Here is a 12895-nt window from a genome sequence, read left to right as displayed (position 1 = left end):
GTCTTCGATTGACGGCTCATTGACCCGGACCCGATGCATTGTGCTAAACATCCGGGCGAAGTGCGCTTTAGTAGGGGAAGATGGCGGCGTTGATCCTCCCTACTGATTGGATCAAAAATTGGGAAAAATCGGGAAAAAATGATTTGTGAGTAAAATTACCTTAGTCCCACTTGAAAACATGAATGCAAGTTGTTGGAGCACTTGTTTTTTAACCAGGCTTGGTGTTTCATTGAGCTTTTGCCGAGTGCCTTGAAGTTCACTGTACTTTCCTCATTGTGATCTCAGACCTCCTTGTGGCTACCAAGCTAAATATGAGGCTAATGATAGCCACACTAGGTACCAAAGCATTCGAATTGTAATCCTTAACTGTTGCACTGCATATTTACATATAGTACACCTTGCAGACGAAATATAACCGTAACACATTTGGGTTGTAAAGTTACAAACAGTTGTTAGTCTAAGAGTAGATGACGCGCTAGTTTAGTAACAACCTGGTAGGCTAGGTTATGAAGCTAGCGGTTAGCTTGTGAGCTGTGTCGGTAACGAGGTGAAAACATTGCGATTTAGCTAACCTAGCTAGCAGTTGTAAGCTAAAATGATGTTACACAGGCAAAGACTGGAGGAACTTGGCGTCCTTAATCAGTTAGCTAGTTATCATAACGTTATATGTGCATGACCACTGATTAAGTCTTAATATTAACAAGTGAAAATAAACATCCTTACGTTACTATTACTATAGTACAACATTTGTCTCTGTAGATGCGTAACGTGAATCTGCTTTAAAGTTGCTTCATTTCAAATTAGACCTCAAATTAGATGTTGAAGTCTTCTCAGGACGATAAGCCAGGAGATGGGTAGTGTTAACAATAACTTAACGTTAGCTAGCTAGCTATCTATCTGGCCAACATTGCGTGATCCAGCACCTCGATATCTGCTAATGTTACCTTACCTTAACTGTTGCTGCGTAAAATAATAGTGCAAAGTTTAGCAGGTGGCCGTTTTAATTTGCGATAAATCATCAGTGTTTATGTCAATCAACTTAGATATTATAGCTAGTCAAAATGTTGACGAGATAAAGGCGGTGACAGCATAAAGTGAGGCTAGTAAAAGAAACCTTAGCTTACCTAACCAGCTAGTTTACAGTACGTTAAGCAAACCAGCTATGCAAAGTGTAACCCTTTTTGCGAAAAATCGTTATATGCAAGTGGGTTGGTATGACCGTCACTTGGCCAATAAATGGGAGGGGATGTAATACTTACTGTTATTTATCAGAGAAGTAAACAAGCTTATGTAATGTACTGTAAAATGCTAAGTTAACTGGTTAGCGGAGTTGCTTGAAATTGTAGGCCTGTGCACTCCGTCACTGTCATCCTATTTGGGCGGTAAAGTGAATGTTGACAGGATACGTTTTATAAGCCAAGTCTAATAATGAGCTAAAACTACATGTATTCTTAAATTTGATTGATTCTGAAGTTGGTGTGAGGTTATGAAACGTGTGATGGCTGCTGCCAACCAAGTCCATCTAAAACCTTCCAGTAAATGTGAGGCAAGACTTTCACGTGTCTTATAGCAAGCTAATGTTGAAACATCTGGAAGAAGTAGGCTATACCCAGCTTGTACACACCCAAACACGTTAAAATAGATATTAAGAGGGAGGGGTTATACTGGCCAAGAATTGAAATTATGGTGTTGCACAATGCTGACAAGTGAAACTTTGAAAATCAAGTGAGTTGAACCAACAACTACTAAAATCCAGACAGACTATTGGAAAGCATAGTTTGGGCTGTATGAGTATACATGAAATGAACGGAGAAAAGGTGGAAGGTGTTTGGAACAAAAAACTAAAAAAAAGAGTAGCTTTGTTTCCACTGATGCACTAGCATGTTTCTGTAAGAAACAGAGCTCTCTAACTGCTGCTGACAGCTTCACCACTGTGTGTTTCGGGTCCTAGGGAGGTTAGTGGTTTTAGACAAAATGGTATTTGGTAAAATAAGGCAATAATGTAACTTTCACAATATGGTTTCATGTGTACGACTTGTTGTCGTATATTGGTATTTCCTAATATTTTGCTTGTTTTAAAAAGGTGGCGCCTTTCAAAGACACCAGCGTGCTTTAAAACTGCTTTTAAGTTTCACTCAGCTTTTGTCACGCTTTTTATTAAGTTTCAGTGTTACAGTTCAGTGTGCTACTGCAGTGGTACTAACCATAGGCAGCAGATCAGTGTGGTACTAACCATGTGATGCCACACATCAGGATACTTACAATATTATGAATTACGTCACAAAATATCTTTAGTTTGAGTGTTACAGTTCAGAATGCTACAGTGGTACTAACCATAGAGAGCAGTTCAGTGTGCTAGATAGATAGATAGATGGATACTTTATTGATCCCGAGGGAACTGCAGTGGTACTAACCATGTTGCCACTGTGTGATGCCACCCATCAGGATACTTACAATATTATGAATCCCCACAAAATATCTTTAGTTTCAGTGTTTCAGTTCAGTGTGCTACTGCAGTGGTACTTACCATATGGAGCAGATCAGTGTGCTACTGCAGTGGTACTAGCCATGTGATGCCACAATGTGATGCCACACATCAGGATACTTATAAAATTATGATTCCCGTCACAAAATATCTTTGGCCATCCACAAATAAGCGAGCCTGCTGCCTCAGACTTGGTTTTGCTTGACTGATAAACTGCTAAGAAAGACTGTGTTATACAGTTTACCATCACCTAAGCATCTATTTCCACTATCGTGCTGTGAGCTTCAAGCACAGTTGAGTGTAAGAACCATTTACATGTTGACCAGTACAGAAGTAGGTCTGTGTGGTTGTGTACACATGACTGTGAAAACAGAGCCACTGTGAGGTAAACAGCTGAATATTGTAAATAATAATTCAATAAGGTGAATGCTAAAGGTACAGTAGAAATTAAACAGCTGAATACTTTGAATTATTCAATAAGATGAATGCTAAAGTTGAAATGAAAAGCATCTGCTAACATTGGTGCATGTCTGTCTTTTCTTTCTCTCTTCTCTTAGTTTGCAGTTGTGTCAGGACCTGGCTGGGAAGCCAGAAGAGGACTACAAAGGTATGCTGAGGTTTTCTCACACGCCATAACATATAAATGTTAACGGCTGGTGATCTAAATGTAATATCAGACATTTTTTATGTTCAGTCTCTCTGTCTGTGGCAATTTGATGTTGTTGTTGCATTCAGCACTCTTCAGAATGCAGTAATGTAGTACAACATACTGTCACTCATCTCATTATGGTCTTAAATATTTTCCTCTTGTGGTAGTCTTCCTATCATAGCCTTGTTGAGTCTGCCGCTACAATCACACGATGGCAGCAGTATCATAACAGCCACTTAACAAAAAAAAGGACATTCAGTTCAATGACATCCACTCAATGTACTTCTTAAACAAGGCAATTTTCTATGTCTATCACACCAACACATGTGTTCTGACTTGGTGACTCCTTGCTGGTTGTCATGGTCCCTCCTTGTTGGTTGTCATGGTCACTGTACTTCTCTCCCCTCTCCTCTGCAGACCTCCAGACCGCTCTGTACGAGCTCACCTTGCACGTCGTCCAGGGCCTGCTCAAGGTCGACGTGGCTGCCAGTAGTCTCGGGGATGTCATGGTACGTGTCATGGTCCCAGCCCAGCCCTGTTGTATAATGTGAACTCTCCCAGCATTCACTGGAGTCCTCGTCTGAGCCTCCTGTGGCTGTTTGGGGCACTGGTCATGGTGTGAATGGGCCCAGATGCACTCAGAGACTAGCATAAATGTAAATCTTATGCGCATCGTGCCGTCAGGCTTGCACATTCACAGTTCTGCATAATTTATTGATGTTAGTTTGGTTAAGCCAAACCATGCTTAATTAAAACTAAAAAGAAGTTTGTTTCATTGCAGGGCTGAATGTGATTGATTTGGATTTTCTTAAATATTGTGTAACAAGTAATGGTTTAAAACCTTTTATGATGTGACAACAAGTGCCGTGTAAATTAAAATTGGAACGCTTTCCTTGTTATACGATATTGTTAGAAAGTCGTGTGTGGCCTTGCAAAGGGAATGCTGTTTGTTATGAGAAAGGTGTTCTTTTTGATTCAATAAAGTTGTCCTGTTGTATTAACATGGGTCCCATTAGAGTCTAACCCCTACTATTGGCAGTGGCACTTGAATGATGTCCTCTCACTCTTTGAAATTGTATTGCACACTTTGGCAAAACGTTCGCAACATCTATGTGAGCACTTTGGTCCATGAAGAATAAAGCCATTTGAAGTGCTTTTGCTGTCAATTTAGAGTTGACAGAAGTGCGCCAGGATCATTTATTTTGATCTTTTCAAACTAGGAGCCCTAATTTGGTTTCCTCAGTAGTGATTTGCTTTGATCTGTGGAACAAGCAAAACCAGAGGTACTCTTTAGATTGTCCCCCTTGTTGTTGTGACACCTCATCCTGGGATGATGAAACTAGGGTCCTGAGCGGAGCTGAAGTCCAGGGCTGATGGATTGCCCTGCTCCTTCCCTTCCTTTTCTTCCTCAGCTGGAAATGAACTGGAAGCTGAAATGTGTGCTACTAACTTTTCATTATTGTTGACATGTTTCTACCGCTCTTCTCTCTTGTGCAGGAATTGCGGGATGATATGGCCTCCATTTTAGCAGATGTCTTCAGTATATTAGGTGGGTGTGATTCACTAATAGTGGTGAACTGTGATTGCTTGTGTGTATTTCCGTTCCTACACAATGCCCCTGGTGTCGTTAAGGTCATGTGTTCAATTCCTGCTGGTAATAAATGAAGCATGCCGTACAGAAGCCTTTTAAACCAATTTGGTCATCCCTTTATAGTCTACTGTGTACAGAAATCTGGCCAGAACCTACTGTTTAGCTTATACAGTGGGGAAAATAAGTATTTGAACCCCTTGCGATTTCACAAGTTTGGCCACTTGCAAAGAAATGTGTGATCTATAATTGTAATGGTAGGTGTATATTAACAGTGAGAAACAGAATATCAACAAAAAAATCCAGAAAAATGCATTTTATAACATTTATGACTTTATTTGCATTTGATGCAAAAAATAAGTATTTGAACCCCCAAAACTGACTGACAAAAATGACTTAGTACCCTTATTGGCAAGCACAGACGTCAGACGTTTCTTGTAGTTGGTCACCAGGTTTACAAACATCTCAGGAGGGATTTTGGTCCACTCCTCTTTCCAGATCCTCTCCAAATCTTTAAGGTTGTGTTTTCAATGGGAGGGAATGAGGGAATGAGATTCAAGCCCAATATTCCACGTTACATGGCCCCATCCATAGTCCCCTTGATGCGGTGTAGTCGTCCTGTACCCTTGGCAGAGAAACAGCCCCAAAGCATAATGTTTCCACCTCCATGCTTGATGGTGGGTATGATGTACTCTTCGTGTCATATTCAGCATCCTCCCCCTGTCAAACACGGCAAGTCGAGTTGATGCCAAAGAGCTTGATTTTGGTATCATCTGACCACATTCTGTCTCCCAATCCTCCCTAGAATCATTCAAGTGTGCAATGGTAAACTTCAGATGGCCCTGTACATGCGCTTCCTTGAGCAGGGGGACCTTGCGAGTCCGGCAGTAATTAAAAAAATTACGGCGTGGTGTGTTGCCAACGGTTTTCTTGGTGACTCTGGTCCCAGCTGCCTTGAGATCATTCACAAGTTCCCCCTGTGTAGTTCTGGGGTTATTCTGCACCTTTCGAATGATCACTGATTCCGCACGAGGGGATATCTTGCATGGAGCCCCAGACCTAGAGCGGGTGACAGTTGTTTGGTGTTGCTTCCATTTATGAATAATCGCACCAATAGTTATCTGCTTCTCACCAAGCTGCTTGCCGGTGGTTTTGTAGCCCATTCCAGCCTTGTGCAGGTCTACAATCTTATCTCTGACGTCCTTGGACAGCTCTTTGGTCTTGCCCATGGTGGTGAGGTTGAAGGTGTGAAGTATGATTCTTTGGACAGGTTTCTTTTATAGAGGTCACCAGTTGAGATCAGGTATACCTTGTTAGACCTAATGAGGACTAATCTGTGTGCTTTTTGGGCACATAACTGGCCATTGGGAGCCAGAATTCTTGCTGTTTGCTTGGGGGTTCAAATACTTATTTTTTGCATCAAATGCAAATAAAGTCATAAATCTTATAAAATGCAGTTTTCTGGATTTTTTTGTTGATATTCTGTTTCTCACTGTTAAAATACACCTACCATTAAAATACTAGATCACACATTTCTTTGCAAGTGGCCAAACTTGCGAAGTCGGCAGGGGTTCAAATACTTATTTTCCCCACTGTATACTGCAGTCCTAATACAATGGATATGCACCTAACATGAACTGGTCCAAATAATTGAATATTACAAATAGATAATCACAAAAGGGATATATTTCATTCCACAATAATGCTTTAGTTGACCACGTGGCAGTTACAGAATTTCTGAACACAAACAATTACTAGCTTGTTGGCTAGTTTTATAGTCAGACAAGCAGTAAAGGCTTCTACTAACCTTGATTTAAAAATAATGAAATTACAATATAGTTAATGCATCATAAAAAATGTATGCATCCTTTTCCCAAATGTCATTCTATCAAAGATCTGTAATCTAATAAAATATAAACGCATGATTGTAGTGTATTGTGGAGTCTTGGTTAATTATTTCCTTATTGATCACCTCTGTATTGTCTTTGCAGATATTGAGACAAGCTGCACAGAGGAGAAACATAAGCGAGACAATTTCACCCAACTAGTGGGCGCCTGTTTGGTGAGTGGGCTTCTGTGCTTGGTCTTGTCTTTCATTTACTCACGCACACACACACACCCACACACACACACCTAGTGGGCTCATTCACTTACACACATACACTCAAAACACACAGACACACACACACACACATACATACACACCTAGTGGGCGCCTCTTTGGTGAGTGGGCTTCTTTGCTAGGCCATGTCTGACTTCTGCAGTGAAGCAAGAGAGAGAGATGGAAACGGGAGGAGCGAAAGAGTAAACAAAAATATAATAAACCCGACAAATGGGGGGAAAAGCATGACTTGCTGCAAGAGTACCATCTTCTCTTGACCACAGTGTGGCAGTGTCGTCCTGCAGGATAACTACCAACCCCTTCCCTCTCTGTCTTAGGTTGCCCTGAGGCAGCCTTTTGCAGATTTAATGCATCATCACATCGCCCTTTGCATAGCCAGACTTCTTTTTTTCCCACTCGCTTTTTTTAGGTAAATAATTTTCTTAGCAGTGCCCATTGGCTCAGGCAATTCCCCGGACTGCGAGGATTAGCTGCGTTGGGGTATTGAGTGACCTAAATTCCGGCCTGTGGTGAAGAATTAAACCCTGAATCAGAAAAGACCCACCCCTTAAGAAAGCACAGGCCCTCTGAGGATGGTCCAACACTGGGCTCTAATTAGCCAGGCAGATGAACTGTTCAAGAAGTCACACTTTCTGTAAGAGAAGGCTATTTTATTCCGTGTTTCTTAAGTAACATTTCCAGACAAGCAAATGCAGTCGATTGCTTTTTTCTTATACATATATATATTTTCTTGCTTCCCCTGGATATCTCATTCTCCTTTGGGGGAAAATGGCATAGAAATCCATTTTTTTCTTTGAGCTGAATATGTAAATGAGTTCTATTTTTAAGTACAGAGCTGAATGGGGATGTTGGTGTGCTGTGGGCATTTGAGGGGTTTATGGATATGTGTGTAACTCAGCAGTTTTTTTTTCTGGCCGCGCACTCACTGATAAGTAATTGAGTTGTTTGCTCCCAGCTCTCAGAGTTAGAGGGACAAGGAATTCCTCTGAGTTTACCCATATCAATTGAATTCGTTCAGATTGCTTCTCTAAGAGCAATCAAGCATTATCAGTCTCAGGATGGGGGCATTTTTCATCTCTCTGTCTCTCTGTATCTCTCTCTCTCTCTCTCTCCCTCTCAGTTTTGTGTGCCTGACGCAATTCTTAAAGAGCGGCTGGATCCTGAGACGTTGGAATCCCTTGGCCTTATCAAACAGGCCCAGCAGTTCAACCAGAAGATCGTCAAAATCAAGACCAAGCTATTGTGAGTCACAGTCGTGCTGTTGTGTTAGCGTTGCCCCTCTGAATGGCACCCTGAACCAAAGGAATAATTCAAGGGGGGGAGAGAGAGAGAGAAAGAGGGCTCTCAAACTCTCATAATGTGTGTGTGTATATATTATCTTTAAATATAATATATATATATAATATTTAAAGACCAGATATGTCCACTTTTAATGTATTTGGTGCCTGGCAGCCTTAATCACAAACTCATGAGTTCTCAGCGTGATGTGAACTACTTTCTGGTTAGGTCCTTTCTCTCCCTATGTTCTGTGCTCTTACAATGGGGAAACTGGTGCCTGCTATATTGCCTGCTTTAAAATATTGATTTCCCAGTCTCAGGGCATGGTTGTATGTATGTGTTGTCCGAAGGTACCTATTACAGATCAATGGAGCTTGGCGTTCTGATTACCTGCAAATTCACTTGTGTTGCTTTAAAGGAAGTTGTTGACCCTCGGTCCTGTGTAATACAGATGGTAGATGGAGAGGGTAAATAAATAAAAAGAAGTAAATAGAAGCTGTTACGTGATCTTAAACTCGTCAAGTGTCCTCAGTCCAACTCCTACAAACACTATCCCTCCCCCAACCCCTCTGGCAGAACCTGACTTTTCAGTCCTCAGAAAGAGACTTCTGATGTTGTTGCTGCAGCTGCCACCGCCGCAGTCTTCCGAGGGAGCCGGGGTAAACCGCTTGCTTGACTCCATAATTTGCTCCCTACCTCATTGTACAGTAAATTAAAAGCAGGCCTCCTGGCTGTCGCCCCTCGACAATGATTAATTTCGTTGCTATTGTGTGTGCAGATAGGCCCTAAGAGTTCTTATCAAGATTGGAGAGCTTTCGCGGCAGTGCTACAAGGCGCCTTTCTACTTACTGCAGCCCATTCCCTCCTCCCCGTCCCTTGTTCCGTTCTCTTCAACTGTTACATTAAAAGCTCACAAAACCCGATGGGTTGGATTAATTGCTTTCGTGGATGGCCTCTCCCGAAATGAATCTCTTGACCAAATGTGTGATTACCATCCTAAAGATAGCACTACCCCCCCTCCAAACCTTGCCAGTCCCCCCAAAAGCAAGTCCTCTCCCTCCTCTCAGACAACATGGCCTCATCACAAAGTTCTGCTGGTGTTAATTAATTCCTGCTGATTGCTCGTTTGGGGCACCCTGTCCCCCAGGCACACTGATTCCTCTTACACACTACCTCTCTCTCTCTCTCTCTCTCTCTCTCTCTCCCTCTCTCTCTCTCTTCCCCACCCCGCAGCTACAAACAGCAGAAGTTTAATTTGTTGCGGGAGGAGAACGAGGGCTACGCCAAGCTGATCACGGAGCTGGGCCAGGACCTGTCGGGGAACATCACCAGCCACCTCGTCCTGGAGAACATCAAGTCTTTAATAGGTACGCCTCGCCTCGCCTCGCCTCTCCACTCCCCCCTGCTGAGGGTCACGCAGGGAGGGCATCGCACTCGCCCACGTCCGGGCACGAGATGATTAAGGCAAAAGTTAATTAAAGAGAAGCAAAGGCTGAAGGCAGCGCATTCCCCCGGACTTCGTCTCAACGAGCCGTGAAACAGATCGCCTTTTTGTTTTGGTTCTTGGGTGATGGCAAGGAAAGTTCCGCAAAGTTCACAGGTGTTTAAGTAGTCGTGATGACTTGTACAAAGTGTAAAAAGTTTCCCAGCTGTTGGCTTTTCTCTCTTCTGGCATGAAACAAGGGAATCACTCATCCAGGAGTGGAGGAAAGGTGAAGTCTTGGGATGTTTTTTTCTAGCTCCTGCCTAATCAGTGGCTTCTTTCCTGCTGCAGGATGCTTTAATCTGGACCCCAACCGCGTGCTGGACATCATCCTGGAGGTGTACGAGTGCCGCTCGGACCAGGACGAGTTCTTCGTCTCACTCATCAAGTCCTACATGTGCGAGCACCAGACGCTCTGCCACATTTTGGGATTCAAGTTCAAGTTCCACCAGGTAAGCAGACCCTCAGTCTCACAAGCAAGTACACACGCCTCTTCTCAAGAGATTCTCCACACACACACACACACACACACACACACACACACCGTGTTCTCATTAAACGACTTTAATTAGCCTCGTGTGAGTAATTTAGGCAAGTTGCTTTCCACTCCTGGTTTGGGATGCTGTAGCAAACAATGGCTATTTTAGTTGCAGTGAGGAACTAGTCATTAGTTCTTATCGTGTTTATCTCTCACTGTGGCTGTGTGCAGTCTATCGGAAGCGTGTGACTCAGTGGGGGGTCCCTAGTGCAGCACTTTGTAATACTTGCGGCCAAATGAGAACCTCCCCTCCCCCCCCCTCCCCCATATGCCCCACGGCTCTTAGACCACATCATCCTCTCAAACATGTTCCCACCATTTTCACAAAAAAAATCTACAAATAAATACATCAAAACTGAAAACTGCTGTAATAGGGAACCCAGGTTTGGCCAGAGTTGGAGTGTGCTTTTTTTGTGGCTAGCCAAATTCTTGTCAGACACTGTAGTGAATTAGAATTCAGGCAGTCACAAAGTTTCTGTAGAAACCAGTGGTGCAAATAATGAATAGTATGCCCGATGGTGCCTATGATGAAGCGTACTCACCTGGGATGTGTGTATTCTCTCTACAGGAACCCAACGGGGAGACACCCTCGTCCCTCTACCACGTCGCCGCCGCCCTGCTCCAACACAACCTCATCGCCTTGGAGGATCTCTATGTGCACGTGAGTCCGGCAGGCGGTCCGCCTTTGCACCCTACGTAGTTCAATACGTGTCCTTCAGGTTCACCTCTATCTGAGGTGGTGTTGAGCTGTTCACTATCCACACTTGCAGCACAAGAACACTTTCCTCGTAGACATCAACACTGTCACAATCTATGCATACTGTACCATAGGGTCAGATCCATTCCTGTATCTGTATACACCCCCACTCCTTGTGCTCATGTTCTCCCTACGTGTATGTGATTTTATGTATGTATGTCTGTGAGTTGCACAAGTGCATATATGTATAAGCTACTGGATGACCTACATTTCCCTTGTGATTAATGAAGTATCTATCTATCTATCTATCTATCTATCATGGCTGACCTAGCTTGTGTGTTGTGTCTTGTCACTGTGCAGTTGGTGCCACTGGACTCTAGCATCGTGGAGGAACACAAGCGTGAGATCCTGGAGGCCAAGACGATCGCCCGCAAGCTCACCATGGTGGTGCTGCCGTCGGAGAAGAACGAGGACAAGGACAAGGAGAAGGATAAAGACGAGGAGAAGAATGAGAAGGTAAGCACCATGTTTGGCTGACGGAGGCAAGTACAAATTGAGGGTTTAGTGGGGTTGGTAAGCAGGGTTTAATGATAGTCTTTAAGTGTTGGTAGGGGCTACTAGGACTGTATCTAACTGCCTAACTGTAAACCAGGAGGTGATTGGCTTAAGAACCGGGGACATACCATCAATTATCTTGATGGCTCTCAGAATATAACAATCTGGTTGGTTATTATTTCTCACAGCAAAAATAAAAGACTTGCACGGCACTTAGCATGGCACACACTACAGGAAACATGAACATGAATAAAAATGTACTTGGGTTGTTATTGTAATAGATAATGATCATAAATAAAAAATCTGAGCGCAACACTGTTGGTGAAGCCACTCCAAAGTAATCCTACCCATTTAGGTCCAAAAACATTCTGTTGAAGCATATCTGTTGGGGCAGTTCTGTTTCCTTTCAGGCACTTTCAGTTTGACCTCGTCACTCTTGCTCTCGTAGCACATGCTTTGAACTGAGCGTAGACTAATTACGCATGTGATGTTGCCACGACAGATGTACCAGTCAGTACAGATTTTGTTTGTAGTTAAAATTCTGATACTAGCGAGCGGCTAATATCTTACACTTAAGGCTTTCTACGTTCCTGCAGTTAGCTTTCTCCGCGCTGTGAGGCGTCATTAGCATGGCGCGCTGGTTGGGGAGCTGTGTGTGTTTTGAGTGGAGCCCTTTGCCTCTCGTAGTGCAGCGGAGATGCCAAGCTCCTAATTGTGTTTATTAATGAACCAGTCGGGGCCCCTCAGCAGGAGCTGTGTGCTGTTAGAGGCCCCCTCCGCTTGCCTGGGGACCCACCACCGTCCTAGCCAGGCGAGATGATCACGTAACATTAATTTCCCTGGGAAAAACTAGGCGGCGCCTGCGTTTTAATTAAAAGATTACATTCGCGCCTGTCATAAGGGCTTTTGTCAGGGGCCAGCGACTTGATGGTGTTGAGCCATGTTGCCCCCCCCACCACCACCACTGCGGCAACTCGTCAATCACTGTCAGGCTGACAGCAAGTGATGGAGTGCAGAGTGAAGTCAGGGATCCGGTGATGTGGAACACACATACATGCACATATTTGCATGGAGGCACACACAACACACCATCACACGCTGAGTAGTATATAGGGATGTGATTTCCCGACCTGAAAATGCGACCCCGGTGAATCATGCAGATCCGTACTAAATGGTATGAGCGATATGAGCCGTGTCGCCTGGATTGGGCATACAGAAGTTAATTCCCCACTTTGAGAGACTGAACGGCAGCAACAGAGGACAGCAGTATCTTCTATAAAACAAGTTTTGTATTTTATCTATGAACCAAGACCAATCGGAGAGGGTTTATGGAAATACTCGTGTCTTAGTGGCTGATGGATCTTAATTCAATTAAATTCTTCAATTCATTTGTTTTCTTTGCCAAATGCTAGCGCACAGTCCGTCGGTGTGAGTAAGTAATGGATATCCAACATTGGATGTTTTTTTTGTTGTGTTTTTTTTTTACCAATGAAGGGGCAC

At 43.4% G+C, this 12895-nt stretch overlaps 1 protein-coding gene across 2 annotated transcripts in view; it reads left to right on the top strand.

Annotated features, from left to right (window-relative positions):
* The first annotated feature begins 53 nt into the window (after window positions 1–53).
* The window catches only part of thoc2 (THO complex 2), a 60526-nt gene continuing 47684 nt past the window's right edge, over window positions 54–12895 (top strand). For both annotated transcript variants that reach the window (XM_080840982.1, XM_080840981.1), the window contains exons 1-10: window positions 54–145; window positions 3043–3092; window positions 3552–3643; window positions 4632–4683; window positions 6714–6784; window positions 7965–8086; window positions 9356–9489; window positions 9897–10057; window positions 10712–10804; window positions 11201–11356. In XM_080840982.1, coding sequence (XP_080697108.1) covers window positions 81–145; window positions 3043–3092; window positions 3552–3643; window positions 4632–4683; window positions 6714–6784; window positions 7965–8086; window positions 9356–9489; window positions 9897–10057; window positions 10712–10804; window positions 11201–11356 — 996 coding nt within the window. In that variant the 5' untranslated portion in view covers window positions 54–80. The remainder of the gene's footprint in view (window positions 146–3042; window positions 3093–3551; window positions 3644–4631; window positions 4684–6713; window positions 6785–7964; window positions 8087–9355; window positions 9490–9896; window positions 10058–10711; window positions 10805–11200; window positions 11357–12895) is intronic.

The sequence above is a fragment of the Sprattus sprattus genome, assembly GCF_963457725.1.
Source record: "Sprattus sprattus genome assembly, chromosome: 6".
Classification (NCBI taxonomy): domain Eukaryota; kingdom Metazoa; phylum Chordata; class Actinopteri; order Clupeiformes; family Clupeidae; genus Sprattus; species Sprattus sprattus.
The sequence above is the reverse complement of the archived record's forward strand: the minus strand, read 5'-3'. Positions and strand labels throughout refer to the sequence as shown.